The following is a 17,158-nucleotide window of genomic DNA, read 5'->3' as shown; positions in this document are numbered from 1 at the left end:
ACCCACTGTTTGCCCGCATTAAAAAAAAAAAAAAAAAAACTTGAATGAAGTGACGCACAACTTTCATATATACTTGCTACCGTGAAAATGTCTCAAAATTTCGAGTATTTATGAGTTGAGATTAAATTATGTAGGCAAATATTTAATAATAAAACTTAATTGATGCTATTAATCAGTATAACCAAGTCGTTTTTGTCTTTGTTGAAAGATGATGATGCTATTATTGTATGGTTAATAATCCACCTCATTAAACACGAGGTCATGAGTACATGACTCCGACGACTGGGACTACCAAAGTCAATCTTTATTTTTTGTTAGAAAATTATTGCACACTTTCCAAGTTATTGCTAAGAGGGTCTGGAGAAAAATTAATTTCAAATACAGAATATATATTTAACTATCAATGAGTTGGATTAAATTTTTTTTTTTCTGTGGATTAAATTCTTCTTTTTCCTTGATTTGGTTAAGGAACTTCATTGGTTGAGCTTTAGGCATGGTATTCGTAAAAGATAGTTCAATTTGTGAGATTTTTTACTAGAAGAAACAGATGATTCAGGAGGCTTGTTTTGGTATTTTGACGAGAAGTTGATCAAAATTAGTCTAAGTATTTGGATAAAGATTTATTTCTCTCTCTTTCGCTCTCTCTTTTTTTATTATTTAATCTAACGGCAACCTAATCTTGTCTTCACTTATGTAAGTAGGAATTGAATTTCAAAATCTCTTATTTCCAACACAAACAATTTATGGTCTTAACTAAATAACACCTGCCATTTCTCTCTCATTTGGGCCTCTATTTATAGACAAAAACTCAAAGTTTGGCATGAGATTATTATTATTTTAAAGCGCGAGATTCAATCTTACTACATTTTATTCTTATTTTCATATTCTTTAGAATTCAATTTTGTACTTTATTGTTTGAGTTCAATTTGCTCTCTTTATTTTAAACTGATGTTGTTTATTTCCTGAGTTTAAGTTTGGTACTTGTCACGCGGTTTTTATTAAAGCACGTGGCGCTGGGTGCATTTTTTTTTTTTTTTTTTTTCTGAAGAACTTCGCGAAAGTCATCTAATCTTTTAAGCGATCACATGAGTTATTTTTTAAGCATTATTTTTTTTATTATGCGCCTTTGGAGTTGTATTTAGTGCGATGTAGGTTGTTAATTTTATGTCATCCATTTGGGTGAGAAATTTGGGTTTAGATTAATCCAATCAAATTTTAAATTAATTAAGTTGGAAAAAAATCATTCGAACACCATTTAAACTTATAATTTATATTGAATCGAATAAAAAAATTAGGGTTGAGTTTAGATCTTATCAGATTCGAATTGCATTATTTTTATGCAAGGCAACAGGGAGAATTATTGTAATTATTATTGTTGTTGTTGTTGTTTTAATCACCATATCATAATCCTGGATTTGACAGCTTACATTGGAATCAATTAAAAGATAGGCTACAAATTGGACTGCAATAAGAGGAACTTCGTATCGTAGTTCCAATTTCAACACGCGAAATTGAACAATCCAATGCTGAATACATATCATTTCAACAAATCAAAAAACAATATAAATTACAATTATTCCAACTTCTCATACCTTTTGCCAATATCAAATGCTTTCACAGCATCTCTCATGTCAACAAAACAATCACAAGCCTAAAAAAATTTGACCAACTTCCACAACTCAATATCACTAGCATCACTAGGAAAGGACTTCACTGGAAAACGCCATTCCGGCAGTAGAGAGAATTTGTTTCTTATTTTTGTTATAAACAAAATCAAATTCAAAGGCAAGTGTTACAAACAAAATCAAAGCAAAGGCTGGCACCGGGCAGGCTATTGACTTGGCGGCTTGGCACAACCATAGATCTACTATGTTTGGTGATGGCTGGTGCGATCGTGGATCTGCTGTGCTTGCTGGCTTCTAGAGCAATCAAAGCAGAGGCTACAACTTGGTACAATGTACGGTGTTGGTGCGCTTGATTTTGTAGTAGATAGTGGCGGCTTGGCGGTGGTGACTAGAGTTAGCAAAATGGGTCATGGGTCGTGTTCATATTGTGTCAGCCTTGTGTCATGTCAAATTTAGGTCAATACTAATATAACCCATTTAATAATCGTGTTAAAATATCCAGTAATCGGCTAAATATCTATATATACAGTAAAACCTCTATAAATTAATACTCGATAAATATATAATCTCTATTATGTAATAAATTCTCGTGGTCCTAGCTTGGACTGATGAACTAAATCAATAATTTTGACAAAATAATAAGATAATACTTTTGTAAAAAAAATCTTATATAACTTTGTGGTCTCATTCAAATAATAAATTAATAATTTGTTGAAATTACAAATGTAGTTGACTATGATATTTTAATTATATAAAAGATGACTCTATTGTTACTTATTTACATAAAATATGCTCCATTGTTATTTATTTTTTTCTTAAAATTGAAATTTAGTTGGATTTAATCTCTTTTTTTTTTCTTATTGCATCTAGAAGCACTGGGTTGACTTCTTAAACTGTAATAAGAAATTATGAAGTGGTGTTGATGTATGTTGATTGAATTGTAAATAACTATGTAAATTAATAAATTATGAATTGAATGATTAATTAATATGTTATTATTTTTTGATTATTTAATTTCTTTTTTAATTAATAGATTTTATATGGTCCCAATCCTATTAATTTTGATATTGTTTTACATAAAGTTAATTACAAAATATATATGTGTAAATATATTACATATTTATTGAGGTTTTAATTATATATGTGTAAATAATATTATATATTGATATTATAATATATATATATATATACACACTAATATTTTAATATTTACACCATTAAAGTTTTAAATATATATAAAATTTTATGAATAAAACATTGTGTATATGTTCATCTTTAAAAAAAAAGAAAAAAGAAAATAATGTTCAATATTTGAGTTTTGATAACAAGAACCTATAAATTAATTTAGAATAGAAAATATAATCATGTATTGATCGACTGAATGAGTTAAGAATTTTAATCCTAACCTGACACAAAAAAATATCGTGTTGACTCGAACTCAACCTATTTAATAATTGTGTCAAATTTTAACGATCCATACTAATTTATTTATGTCGTATTCGTTTAAGATAATCGGATCGTGTTAAATTTTGTATGTGGATCGAGGGTGCAGAGAAATTAGAATTTTTTTATTTAAATTTTGCTTTATGATTTTTTTCTAAATTTGATCGGGTTTGACCTCGATCCAATCTGAAATATTCAGGTTAGATCAGTCAGAACATGTTATTTACCCACCCTTAACATCTATGATGGCTTATACTCATTAGAGACCAATGATTTTATGGAAAAATATAGTGACTTTTGGCTGAATTCCTAATGCTGAAAGCTGGAAGGACATCATCTTGCCGATGTAAGCTTCTACTTTCTATGTGGTTTTTTGGTAATTTTATTTAAGGAGAAATTTTAATTGGAATAAAATTGAAAATGTGACTTCAAGAGATATGAAAAGGTAATCATGCGGGCTGGGGCGAGAGACCCATGGGCCAAAAGGAAGTTGGGTGCGCCATGGACTCTATTCTATTTTGCCCCAACCCGTAACACAATCGACAAGGAGCTCATGATGTTCTGTTTCACATTTAATATTTTTTAATCAATAATAAAATATTTGTAAACTTGATAAATTATGAAACAGAAGCTCAAATTTTTATAACATAATTTACAAATAAATATATTATGATACCATTCTCGTATCATTAAACAACACAAGGATAAGTGATTCTTGCCGTTTTTGGTATCGGCACAGGCGCACAGCGAATCTGTTTTCCGGATTCGGTGCCTCTAGATTTGGAATCACGCTCTATGTAAAACGCGCTGTTTTCATTTACTGATAGATTTTGCTCTATCCGGTGATGAATTTTGGTTTCAGATTCTATTCAACCTTTTCAAAATCAAAATGACTTTCATTCTAATTCAGTAATTCTTTTTCAACATCAACTCTGCATTTTGGAAAATGCACACAACGAACCTCGTTTAGATGATGGAAATACGAAATGGTAAAAACGATAAATATCTTTTTAAAACCTTTTATTTTATCCTCGTAGGGTCATTAGCCTTAGCCTATTACTTTGAATCTATCTTACTTTATTTCTTGCTTACGTCAGCGCCTTTTTTTTTTTTTTAATAATAGTTATAATTTTGTCATTACTGAATACCTTAACTTTACATTCTCTCAGAGAAAGAAAAAATTTATAACAAATAGGTCCCTAACTAGTGACCACTAACCCAATAAAATAGGCAATGATCACTAATGGTTGTATTGAATCCGAACAGAACATTAATAAAATAGATGAAAATTCTCTCCTAATCTGATTTTTTTAATAATTTTGTACTATGAATATAATTTAATTTCTTTATTTTTTTTATTAATCATTAATATCACTTAATAAAAGATCAAGTTCAGATAAAATCTTAATACTAATAAATTTTAAATGAGTTTTATTTACTTAGTATTTTTGATAAACACATATTTGTATAGTCTTTGCCGTCGTTACGTTACAGTTATTATGCTTAAAATTCAACATTATAAGCTAAAAAAAAATATTGACCTATTATTTCGTGCGGGGTAATTTGGATATTTCAAGCGAACTGTAAGGACCTATACGATACAAATGTGAAAAGTATGTGATTTTCGGAGAAAATAAAAAAGATCAGGGAATCAAATGTTAATTGACGGTGCCGCGAAAAGCTGTAACAGTAAAACGACAACACAAATAAAGTCGTGAAAATGGAGTGATCTACCTAGGCAATTTCGTGATGATTCTCGGTCAGTCCCGTACTTCACACCGATGGCCCCTCTTAATATAATCACCCTTTGTCCGACAAATCTATCCCTTCCCTTCAAATTCTAAAGCCACAAAATCAATTCAATAAAATGCCAGTTAAACTGGGCCCCCAGCTTTTACGACACTACACGCCATCGTATTCAATGCAAAACTGACCCATCGACATTAGACTCACAGCCATAAGCCAGAGTCATTACATCACACCAACTCCTCTCTCTTTCATTTTACTTCGCTTCACTTCGTTGGGTTGTGTACTTTTGATTTATTGAAATAATGGAGGAGGAGGATATTGGAGAGTGGGTTCTGGTTCGGCGATCAACAGAGAAAGATTTGTGGAACCCGAGTGGTACTGTTGGGGATGGAGGAGGAGAGAGTTCTGAGCCGTTGAAAGTGACGTTTGGTGGGCCAGCTAAGCACTGGACGGATGCCATTCCCATTGGGAATGGCAGGCTTGGTGCCATGGTCTGGGGTGGCGTTGCATCTGAGATTCTCCAGCTTAATGGTAATTGATATCTTACTTTATCTTTTTTGCTTTGTGATATTGTAAGTTGCTTCAAATGCTTGGATTGGTTTTATATAAATGTGGGATTTTTTTTTTTTGTTTTCTTGGTGTACCAGATGATATAAACGTCCATGTTCAAATTGTAATTCGACTTGATATTCATATCATGTATTTGCAACTACGTTTTAACAGACATGGTTTCACTCTGCTGCAATGGTGGGATTTTATGAAAAGTGCCTATTTTTCTCTCACACTATTTGTGTCTTATGTTGAGGTTTCAATTTGCTTGCAGAGGACACCCTCTGGACTGGGACTCCAGGGGACTACACTGACCGAAAAGCTCCAGAAGCCCTAGAAGAGGTCAGAAAACTCGTTGATAATGGCAAGTATTTTGCAGCCACTGAAGCGGCAGTCAAGTTGTCAGGCAATCCTTCTGATGTACGTTATTCTATGCCTAAAAAATGCTTATAACAATAAATGCACACACAATTGTAGAATTTTGCTATCTGATTCAAGGTTGGTTTCAAAATGGTGAAAGATCTCCCTACTTTCATCTTAAAGTTATTAAGCAGTGGTAAACTTGTACTTAAATTAGCTATACATACAAATTATATGTCTCTGTAAGTATTTTCCATCTTGTGGATGGAGGTCATTGAAAACTAAATGAGAGATTAAAATCCAATTATTCCATCAACTCCACTTGGAACTTTATCCTGTTTATAATGATTTGATATTTTTGAATTTTAGCCAAATGTTAAGACATTTGGAGCTATATGGAAAATGGTGCCCAAGATATTTCTTAATCAGAAATTTTACTATCTTCTGTGTTTGATTCCTGACTAATGGCATCTTTTCCTAAGGCACATTTGACTTTAGATCTATCCTCTGCTCTGTCACAGAGTCTGTTCTTAATGTTTTCAACATAAGTGCATTAACTTCAGATATAACTTAACCACTGGCTGAAGTTAGAAATGTCATTAGCCTAACATGTTAGTTTTGAAAGCATAATCAATGCTTGACCTTCGTGCCACTGTTCATTGCGAATCATCTGTTTGATGGATATGGCTTTTTGATTCTCTCTTCTAAATTGGAAGTTCTTAAACTTCTTGAATTATGCAAATAAATTATTTCTTTCAAAAATATTCAACTACTCTCTAAATGATTTTTCTCGTGATTTTGAAGGTTTACCAACCTCTGGGTGATATCAAGCTAGAATTTGATGATTCCCATCTTAAATATACAGTGCCATCATATCGCAGGGAGTTGGACTTAGACACTGCAACAGCTAGAATAAGTTATTCTGTGGGTGATGTCGAGTTTACTAGGGAACATTTTGCTTCTAATCCTAATCAAGTCATTGCATCAAAGATTTCTGGAAGCAAACCAGGTTCTTTGTCATTTACAGTGTCATTAGATAGCAAGTTGCATCATCATTCACAAGTAAATAGCACAAATCAAATTATAATGCAAGGAAGTTGTCCCGATAAAAGGCCCTCGCCGAAAGTGATGGTGAATGACAATCCAAAGGGTGTTCAGTTTACTGCAATTCTTGATTTGCAGATTAGTGAAAGCAGGGGCTCTATACAAACTCTGGATGACAAGAAGTTGAAAGTTGAAGGTTGTGATTGGGCTGTGTTGCTTCTGGTGGCATCATCTTCATTTGATGGTCCATTCACTAAGCCTTCAGATTCTGAGAAGGATCCTACGTCAGAGTCTCTCAGCACATTGAAGTCAACAAAAAATTTGTCATATTCTGATCTATATGCACGTCATTTGGATGACTATCAAAGTCTTTTTCATCGCGTCTCCCTGCAACTTTCAAAAAGTTCCAAGAACACATGTGTTGATGGTTCTCTGAAGAGAGATAATCATGCATCCCATATAAAGGAGAGTGATCATGGTACAGTTTCTACTGCAGAGAGGGTAAAATCTTTTCAGACAGATGAAGATCCAGCCTTGGTGGAGCTTTTATTCCAGTTTGGTCGATATTTGCTTATTTCTTGTTCACGCCCTGGAACTCAAGTAGCAAACCTGCAGGGTATATGGAATAAGGATATTGAGCCCCCATGGGAGTATGTTCTGCATTCTGTTCTATTTTCCTCCACAGTCACTATTTTTTCTTACCTATTTTCTTCCTTCAATTTAACTTAGGTATTTGCTAGATGTGTTTGCCTTATTTTACCTGGCTACACTACTTGTTTCCTGTATTTATGACTGTCTGGTGCTGTTTGCAGTTATAACTGTAATAGATATCTTATTGGAAGTGGAAAGGACTCTGCAGACAATTTTATGTTGATGTTCATGATTTTAAGTTGATGACTTGTTATTTTCTCTCCCGCTGAAGTATTTTCAGTAAGGATCTAGAGATTTTTGTTTCCTGTGATCTTCATATAACATAAATGTACGGGAAGTTTGGGTTTTGGGAAGGGTTACGGAGATAGTGCAACATGATATAGCAACCTCAGCGTTGCTGCTATCAGAAATATTATTTGATTTGCCTCTCATAAATTTGTAAATGATGGGAAGCATTGCATGATTGAACTGATGCCTTGGGTTATATGCTTCTACTGCAGTTATTACCTCTGTTTGACCCATTTGCGGCAATCTTCATGTAGTTTATCTAGAAATTTCATTACATAACCCTCTCATTCTGTTCAATTCCAGCGCTGCTCAACACTTGAACATTAATCTTCAAATGAACTATTGGCCTTCCCTTCCTTGCAACCTTCGCGAGTGTCAAGAGCCATTGTTTGACTACCTTTCCTCTCTATCAGTCAATGGGAGTAAAACTGCGAAAGTAAGATGCTCTTTTCTTTCCTCAGGGTCTCTTTCTCTTTCTTTTTTCCACAGTTCCACAGGTTCCAGTATGATTCTGCATGTAGTCTGGGAACTTCTAATATGAGGTTACTGTGAAGTTGGAGAGACTGAAAATTTAAAAGAGCATTCTGATATTTATTCAGCAAACCTTTAGATAAAGAACTGGAAAATAATGTAAAGCCTTGATCACCCCATCTAGACGCTACAGAAGCTATCAATGATCCAATGGAAAATGAATTTGAGGCCATTTTAATCTTTGATGCTAGCTAGCTTGCTACTAGAATCCGTGATCTTTGATTTCTGCAAAATACTTATCATATTTTTATTTTAAAACACCTTTCTGTATCCTTTGCACATGGATTTTTATTAATTAGTTCATGGATGTTACAGGTGAACTATGAAGCTAGTGGTTATGTGGTTCATCAAATATCTGACCTATGGGCGAAAACATCACCGGATCGAGGTCAAGCTGTTTGGGCTATGTGGCCAATGGGTGGAGCCTGGGTTTGCACCCATCTGTGGGAGCATTATACTTACACAATGGACAAAGTAAGATACTGATTTTGTTAGATAGTCCACGTCTTGCTTAGGTTAAATTTTTGCTTGAAATTTGTATTATAAAGGACTCTGGGAAATTCTCACGGTGAGCACTTGCTCATTGAACAGAACATAGAGACTTGTGTTGATAAGACATTCAGATGCGGAAACCTTGATATGTTGATTTCATGAACCAGATAATTCTTCTGAGTGATAAGCGTGCAGTCATTTTCTGCAATAGTAGTTGCAATCCCGTTCTTTTTAGTCATATCAGTCGTTTCTTAATTACATTCCCATGGGAATCAGAATTAAAAATGGCCCAAGTGATATTGTTGCACAATACTGTACATAATTTTTTTTTTAATTTGAACTTTTCTTTCTTGTAAGTGATTTCTAATATTTTCTACATATTAGGATTTTCTTAAAAATAAGGCATACCCTTTGTTGGAAGGATGTACATTGTTTCTGTTGGACTGGTTGATTGAAGGCCCTGGAGGATATTTGGAAACCAACCCATCAACTTCTCCGGAGCATATGTTTGTGGCTCCTGATGGCAAGCAGGCTAGTGTGAGCTATTCGTCAACAATGGATATTTCAATCATAAAAGAAGTTTTCTCTGAAATTGTTTCTGCTGCTGAGGTGAAGCTCTTATCCTAAGTGATAAAATAACAGTCAGTTTTGGTCTTAATAAGCTTTGCATAGTTATATGATAGAAACTTTGATGGCAAACAGATTCTTGGAAGAAATGAGGATGCTCTTATTAAAAGAGTTCTTGAGGCTCAACCAAGGCTTTTACCAACAAGAATTGCTAGAGATGGTTCCATTATGGAATGGGTATGTGGGTAGCTTGAAATTTAATTTCACAGATCTTTATAAAGCTTTTATGTTCTAGATTTTTGATGAAGTAAAGATCTAGAAGAGGCTATTAGTTATTATGGGCTAAGAGATTCTGTTCTTTTTCGTGGCAGGCACAAGACTTTCAGGATCCAGACATCCATCACCGACATTTGTCACACCTCTTTGGCCTGTATCCAGGACACACAATTACTGTTGATAAAACTCCGGACCTTTGTAAAGCAGCTGAGAGTACCCTCTATAAAAGAGGTATGTGTGTCATAATTAATTGGTTAGATTACTTGTATCGCAAAATGCCCTTCAGTTCAAGGTCAATTTGAAGCCAAATTGATGTCCTGTGTTTCTTTCGGCTGCCTATATAAATGTGTAGAGAAGGATCTGTCATATTGAATAAATCTTTGCATTCAAACATTAGCACAATTTTTGAGGCACAGACGCACATTACGGAGCAAGGTTTTATAATCATAAATCTAACCAGTTAATATAACATTTGCAGTGCGATTATTTATTGAACATACATGAATATCTTTTCCTTCAATAGCTTTGAAAATAAGTCAATATCACGTAGCCATTTTATACAACTTTGCCATGGTCCACTAATCAACTATCAGAACAATCAGCAATTCACACCAAGAAGATCTCCCTGCTGGCTAATTGCTTATAACTAGCCATTTCATAAAATATCTATTAGTTGGAATTTTACTTGATTTTAAACTTCAACATGTTAAATGTTATTGTTTTTGGTGTTTTTGTACATTCCTTGATCGGGACAGGTGAGGACGGTCCAGGTTGGTCAACCACATGGAAAATCGCTTTGTGGGCACATCTTCGCAACAGTGAGCATGCCTATCGCATGGTGAAGCATTTGTTTGATTTGGTGGATCCGGATCACGAAGCTAAGTATGAAGGAGGATTGTATAGTAACCTGTTCACAGCGCACCCGCCTTTCCAGATTGATGCCAATTTTGGGTAAGCAGCAGTTTGTGTGCATGTCAGCAACTTTACATGTATATAAAATGTGCTAACTGTAAAGAAAAAGCTCAACAGAGCAAGAAAACTAATAAGAGTAACAGAATTGACACAAAGTCAAGTAGAAAATGTTACTCATTCGCAAAGCAATTAACTCGCTCATCATTTTGTCTCAGTTTTTCAGCAGCAGTTGCGGAGATGCTCGTGCAGAGTACTGTAAAGGATCTCTACTTACTTCCTGCACTTCCCCGAGATAAATGGGGGAGCGGTTGTGTAAAAGGATTGAAAGCGCGTGGTAGGGTCACAGTCAATATCTGCTGGAAAGAAGGGGATCTGCACGAAGTTGGTCTTTGGTCGAAGGAACAAAATTCTGTTAAAAGAATACATTATAGAGGAAGAACAGTGACGGCAAATATATCAATAGGCCGAGTATACACATTCAATAATAAGTTAAAATGTGTCAGGGCTTATTCTCTCTAAGAAGCTGCTGCAAACACTTTGTATTCCGCAATTCCTAATAAATCAGCAAAAGGAACCGAACTCGGTTCCTTTATAATTAGAGAATCTTCTCATTAACTTTAATGTCTTAGGACTAGTAAAGGTGTGTAAAGATTCTTGATTTGTTTATGACCATTTAATTGTCGATTCTTTATTGATGATCTGATATTACTCCCTCTGGCATGTGTAATTTACTTCTGAGATGATATCAATGTACCCACTCAGAAGCTGCAGGAAACAATGGGAAACAAGTAAATAGCTTAAATATTGATTCCCTTTCCTTTTCAAACCATGGACGTCAAACTATGTCGAAATGGCTTAACCACATCTAATTTTGAAGTAATTATCTTCAATTTATGTTTCTTTATATTTCCAATCTTCGATCAGGCCGTCTTAGCTCAGTGGTAGAGCGCGTGGCTTTTAACCACGTGGTCGTGGGTTCGATCCCCACAGACGGCGAATTGTTTTGTCCTTATTCGGACGTGGGAGTTGGAACCAATAAATAATTTATTAATTTAATCTGAAACTAATCACACCCACGACCAGATTCAAAGTGACCCGGCAACCGTCCTTCCGCTTTGTCCTACTCCATTTGACTCGTGCGTTTGGTGATATCGTCTGGAGGGGCTCACTTCCAACAGCAAAAGCATTTTCTGACTCTGACCCTGATCACGTTAAATGATGAACGCTGAGAGTACTTCTACTACTAACCCGTTAAAGATCACGTTCAACGGGCCAGCCCAGCACTTCACCGATGCAATTCCGATCGGCAATGGCCGGCTTGGAGCCATGGTGTGGGGCGGCGTTCCCTCAGAAACTCTAAAGCTCAACGGTATAATGTAAAGAAGCAAGCAAGTTTAACATTATACGTAATGTAAATGAGGATTAATTTCGTGACCGACAGATTTTTATTATTTGAATTAATTATTGTGCAGAGGACACGCTATGGACGGGAGTTCCAGGGGACTATACAAACCCAGATGCTCCAAAGGCTTTATCAGATGTGAGAAGTCTCGTGGATAGTGGCCAATATGCTGAAGCTACTGCTGCATCAGTCAAGTTGTTTGGACATCCTGCAGATGTATGTATGTTACTTGCTATATATCTTATATTGACATCTGATTTTTACAAAATTAAGGCACTTTAAAAAGGATTGCATTCATCTTGTGGTTGCGGTGAATAGCATATTCCAAGTGTTGACTGCAATGTTGTTATTGTTAATGCTCGCTGTGAGGCTTGTGTTGTATGAAGCAAGCTGCTATTAATTGCATACAGTTTATTCAGTTTTTGATGATTTGCATCTGATGATGAAGGTTTACCAACTTCTTGGGGATATCGAACTAGAATTTGATGATTCGCATCTTAAGTATGCTGAAGAAACATATCGAAGAGAGCTGGACTTAAATACTGCAACAGCCCGAGTGAAATATTCTGTGGGAAATGTTGAATTCACCAGAGAACATTTTTCTTCTAATCCTGACCAAGTCATTGTGACAAAGATTTCTGGAAGTGAATCTGGGTCTTTATCCTTTAGTGTATCACTGGACAGTCTGTTAGATAATCATTCTTATGTAAATGGAAACAATCAGATTATAATGGAAGGACGTTGCCCTGGAAAAAGAATACCACCAAAAGCAAATGCAAATGATGATCCAAAGGGAATTCAATTTTCTGCAATTCTTGAGATAAAGATTAGTGATGATAGAGGCACGATTTCTGCCCTAGAGGACAAGAAGTTGAAAGTTGAAGGTTCGGATTGGGCTGTTTTACTTCTAGTGGCTTCATCTTCGTTTGATGGACCATTCATCAATCCTTCAGATTCTAAAAAGGATCCTACTTCTGAGTCTATGAGTGCATTGCAATCAATCAGAAACCTATCGTATTCCGATCTTTACACACGCCATTTGGATGACTATCAGACGCTTTTTCACCGTGTCTCAATTCAACTTTCAAGAAGCCTCAAGGACATTGTAACTGATACATGTTCCGAGGAAAATATTGATACGGTTCCTACTGCAGAGAGGGTGAAATCTTTTCAGACTGATGAAGATCCATCCTTGGTGGAGCTTTTATTCCAGTTTGGTCGATATTTGCTTATTTCTTCTTCACGGCCTGGAACTCAGGTTGCCAACCTGCAGGGCATATGGAACGAAGATCTTAGTCCAACATGGGAGTATGTTTTATTTTCTTCTTTGTATATATTTCCTTGATTTAGATGTTTCTATCTCAGACACTTTTAATCATTTCAAACAAAATTCAGTAACATCTTAAATTAGCATGTTTGAATTGATAGAGGATAAAGTGGGACATATGTGGAGCATGATTGGTACTGGGAACAGAATGTTAGTTAAATTTCTACATTAAGGCTTTGATCAGCATTTGTATTACTTGTAAAATGCTTGCTGTCAGTGACAGCACAATCTTAACTTTCAACAGATAGAAGGATAACACTCTGCTTTCAAGTGCATCATTTTTATCTGGATCTTACTAACTCATTTATATCATTCTCCAGTTCAGCTCCTCACGTCAACATCAACCTTGAAATGAATTATTGGCAGTCGCTGCCTTGCAATCTTAGCGAGTGCCAGGAACCATTGTTTGATTTCCTTACCTATCTGTCAATTAATGGAAGTAAAACTGCGCAAGTAAGAATTGTTTCCCTTCAACTTTATATTGTTTAATTATTTGGGACAATCTGAAAGTAGGTGTTCTCAAGTTGAACTGATATATGACAATTTATAGATCTCACCCTTAGTTCTAATTGACATTTTTATTAAACTGAGATGATATCGGGATGATGGGTTGCATATAGTTCTTCTTAATAAAATAAAATGGCCTAAACTCAGAAATATTCCATCCATATTCTTGCTTTGCTCTCTGATTGTTGCTGGGCAGTTTATTTTCTTTGTGCATGACTATTAGAAAGTAAATATTTGTCATTTATCATGCAATGTTACAGGTGAACTACCTAGCAAGTGGTTGGGTTATACATCATAAGACTGATATATGGGCTAAATCATCTGCTGATCGAGGTGAGGTTGTGTGGGCTTTGTGGCCAATGGGTGGAGCATGGCTTTGTACACATTTGTGGGAGCACTACAACTATACAATGGACAAAGTACGATTCCTATTTTCAATAAGCTGCTTATTCCTTGGATGAATCACTGCTTTCTATTAATTTTCCTTGTGGGTGGATACTTGCACTCTCAAGAATGAAGATATGTTCACTAGGTTTTGAATTCTGGACTTACATGGATTGCTTCTTCCTGTATTTGATATGAACCTTAATTCTACAATCTAAATTTCTTCTAGAAGTTTGTAATCATTCATTTTTACCTTATTCGTGCCAATGCTCTTTATAGAGTCTAGAAAGTGCAGTTATTGCTGAAGTTGAAGACTTCGTTGACTCAAAAGTCTCAAATATTGCTGTTGCTTGAGATCCTGGGCTTAGGACAAACTCAAACTTGAAATCTTATCTTTCTTATCAAATTCATGTTTAATGTTTTCTATTTAATTCTACTATTTCCCTTTTTTTCCAAAGACCTTGTGTTTCTATCTAGCATGTAGTCAGATGTTTTGGTTAGTAGTATACCGTTGAAACCTTTTTTATTTGGTGGGTGATTGGTATTATGTTCTGCTCAAATAGGATTTTCTTGAGAAGAGGGCATATCCTTTGTTGGAAGGATGCGCATCATTTTTGTTGGATTGGTTGATTGAAGGCCATGATGGGTATCTTGAAACCAACCCCTCAACTTCTCCTGAACATGAATTTATTGCTCCTGATGGTAAGCTTGCTTGTGTGAGCTACTCATCGACCATGGATATGGCAATCATTAGAGAAGTTTTTTCTGCAATTATTTCCGCTGCTGAGGTAAAGCTGTTATTTACATTAGCCATGGTAATCATAGTATTCTATATTCATAAGTTCTCTACCATTCTAGCCTAAAATACATTTTGCTATTAGGTTTTGGAAAAAACTGAAGATGCTCTTGTAGAAAAAGTGCTCAAGTCTCTACCTAGGCTTCGTCCAACCAAAATTGCGGAAGATGGATCAATAATGGAATGGGTACAACGTAGACTGAATACAAGTTTCTCAACATGTAAACTGCTCAAGTTTGTTTTATCCTAAGAAATTGTGTACTTTTTGGGGCAGGCGCAAGACTTTAAGGATCCAGAGGTGCATCACCGACACTTGTCTCATCTATTTGGCCTGTTTCCAGGGCACACCATAACCATTGAGAAAAATCCAGACCTATGTAAAGCTGCTGAGAAGACCCTTCAGAAACGAGGTTTGTGTATTGAATTTCTTGATCAATCATTTTGGTGTCGCAATAGCCACATAGTTTAGGACTATCTAGTGACCCATCATCTTATTGAAATTAAATCTTTCCATTCTTCCTTTCTATGATAGCTTGTAGGCTTGAAAATGACAATTTTCACCTAAGTTAACAAATAAAACATTATTCTAGTGGAAAGAGTTAATTAATATAAAATGCTAATACTTATGGAAAACTAAAAACTTGTTCCAAGGGAGAAAATAAAACTTAAACATACAGAAGTATAAAGAGGGATATTCTAACTTAACATGAAAGTTGATGAACTAGATAATAACTTACAAAAGTTGGTTTTATTTTTGTTACTCATCCCTTCACAGAGGTCAAAACTTGCTGAGATATCTTTTTCTTAGTAACTGTGGCCAGTTTGCAGCTTTCTTCTGCTCAGTTAAATTGTTTGTGACATTATGAGTGCTAAGTTTATCATCTCTGTTGTTGGATTATTGGAGAATGTTGTCTCTGATGTTGTATCCTTGGGAACAGGAGAGGAAGGTCCAGGATGGTCAATTACGTGGAAAACTGCTTTGTGGGCACGTCTCCACGATCAAGAGCATGCATATCGGATGGTCAAGCGTTTGTTTAACTTGGTGGATCCAGAACATGAGAAGCATTTTGAAGGTGGCCTCTACAGTAACTTGTTTGCAGCTCACCCTCCTTTCCAGATTGATGCCAACTTCGGGTAAGCTCACTGACTCTCTGTTTATCAGTGGAAATGCATGGTAACCAAAGCTCTGGGTGTTTTTGCGGGCAAATTTAGAAGAAAAGCTTTGAAATGTAATGATCTTGCATTATGAACCAATGACCAACTCAGGGATAGAAAATTTTAACTCTTCAACATCATCCTAAAGCTTGTAAAGCAAGTAAAACTTAGGCGAGTAAGATGAACAGTTTAAGAATTCTCCTTTAGTAGATGAACAGTTTAAGAATTCTCCTTTAGTGTCGAAATGAAGTATCTCTTAAAATCGTTTTCCCAAGAACATATTTGAACTTTCAATTTTCTTCCTGATGATATTTAGTTTTCATCTTGGCAGAATTACATTTTCGCCTTACCTTTCTATTTCGGCAACTTGTGGTTTCAGTTTTACAGCGGCAGTCGCAGAAATGCTTGTCCAAAGCACCTTGAATGACCTGTACTTACTCCCTGCTCTTCCCTGGGATAAATGGTCGAGCGGATGTGTCAAAGGACTGAAAGCTCGCGGTGGCGAGACTGTCAGCATATGCTGGAAAGACGGGGATCTTCATGAAGTTGGAATTTATTCAAATTATTCTAATAACGATCATGATTCATTCAAGACTTTACATTATAGAGGCACGAGTGTCAAAGTGAATTTATCAGCTGGGAAAATTTACACATTCAATCGACAGCTAAAATGCACCAACGTACATCAGTCTATGGTATAGCAGCTGTACCGTGCTTCTCACCAATTTTTTTAATTATATTTCTTCAATTTTTTTTCATAATTTTTTCGATATGTCTGTTACATTATACTTTTACAAGGAATTTGGGAATTATATTCCGATGTTTTAGCTGCTCTGCTGCTGTATTTTATGAACTAGTTAAGACTATTTCTTGAAGTAATGAACAAATATGCGAGGTTAATTTCGTCCTTTCGTATAACGCTTGAGGTTGAGGCTACGTGTGCGCTGTATAAGTAGCGACCACTTCTGCGTTTGAGTTATTTCTGTACTTTGGTTTTTTTTTTAATGGGCCGGGCTGAGGTCGGGGTCCGGTACATTATACAGTACATGTCCATAAAAAATGTGCAATGACACAGATCAGCAGCTATCTAACGGTCGAAA

At 35.4% G+C, this 17,158-nt stretch overlaps 2 protein-coding genes and 1 non-coding gene across 5 annotated transcripts; all 3 read left to right on the top strand.

Moving 5' to 3' along the window:
* Positions 1-4,804: 4,804 nt before the first annotated feature.
* On the top strand, positions 4,805-11,202 carry LOC102623475 (alpha-L-fucosidase 2-like). Its single transcript, XM_006486909.4, has 10 exons — positions 4,805-5,348; positions 5,641-5,786; positions 6,531-7,420; positions 8,013-8,145; positions 8,556-8,714; positions 9,117-9,341; positions 9,435-9,536; positions 9,671-9,806; positions 10,331-10,526; positions 10,703-11,202. The coding sequence occupies exons 1-10, from the start codon at positions 5,120-5,122 to the stop codon at positions 11,004-11,006; spliced, it is 2,520 nt and encodes an 839-aa protein (XP_006486972.2). The 5' UTR covers positions 4,805-5,119; the 3' UTR covers positions 11,007-11,202.
* Positions 11,203-11,411: 209 nt separating this feature from the next.
* TRNAK-UUU (transfer RNA lysine (anticodon UUU)) lies at positions 11,412-11,483 on the top strand. The gene has a single exon. It is a non-coding gene; the product is annotated as a tRNA-Lys (tRNA).
* Positions 11,484-11,531: 48 nt separating this feature from the next.
* Positions 11,532-16,969, top strand: LOC102622994 (alpha-L-fucosidase 2-like). 3 transcript variants are annotated; one of them, XM_006486907.4, is made up of 10 exons: positions 11,532-11,856; positions 11,960-12,105; positions 12,338-13,197; positions 13,537-13,669; positions 13,984-14,142; positions 14,671-14,895; positions 14,989-15,090; positions 15,178-15,313; positions 15,842-16,037; positions 16,438-16,969. In XM_006486907.4, exons 1-10 carry the CDS (start codon positions 11,703-11,705, stop codon positions 16,757-16,759), a joined length of 2,433 nt encoding a protein of 810 aa, XP_006486970.2. In that variant the 5' UTR covers positions 11,532-11,702; the 3' UTR covers positions 16,760-16,969. The 3 variants fall into 3 exon arrangements, with proteins under 3 accessions (XP_006486970.2, XP_006486971.2, XP_015388340.2); XM_006486908.4 differs by having other exon boundaries at positions 11,707-11,856; positions 11,960-12,109; XM_015532854.3 differs by having other exon boundaries at positions 11,722-11,863; positions 11,960-12,109.
* The last annotated feature ends 189 nt before the right edge of the window (positions 16,970-17,158 follow it).

Source organism: Citrus sinensis, chromosome 8 (genome assembly GCF_022201045.2).
Source record: "Citrus sinensis cultivar Valencia sweet orange chromosome 8, DVS_A1.0, whole genome shotgun sequence".
Taxonomy (NCBI): domain Eukaryota; kingdom Viridiplantae; phylum Streptophyta; class Magnoliopsida; order Sapindales; family Rutaceae; genus Citrus; species Citrus sinensis.
Note: the sequence above shows the minus strand (reverse complement) of the source record. Positions and strands in the feature narration are given on the sequence as shown.

Bases quoted from the DNA above. Each gene is read 5' to 3' on its own strand.
- LOC102623475 (XM_006486909.4), top strand. From the start codon at position 5,120: ATGGAGGAGGAGGATATTGGAGAGTGGGTTCTGGTTCGGCGATCAACA. The intron at 5,349-5,640 runs GTAATTGATATC...ATTTGCTTGCAG, and splicing joins TGAGATTCTCCAGCTTAATG to AGGACACCCTCTGGACTGGG. The intron at 5,787-6,530 runs GTACGTTATTCT...GTGATTTTGAAG, and splicing joins TGTCAGGCAATCCTTCTGAT to GTTTACCAACCTCTGGGTGA.
- LOC102622994 (XM_006486907.4), top strand. From the start codon at position 11,703: ATGATGAACGCTGAGAGTACTTCTACTACTAACCCGTTAAAGATCACG. The intron at 12,106-12,337 runs GTATGTATGTTA...CTGATGATGAAG, and splicing joins TGTTTGGACATCCTGCAGAT to GTTTACCAACTTCTTGGGGA. The intron at 14,896-14,988 runs GTAAAGCTGTTA...TTTTGCTATTAG, and splicing joins CAATTATTTCCGCTGCTGAG to GTTTTGGAAAAAACTGAAGA.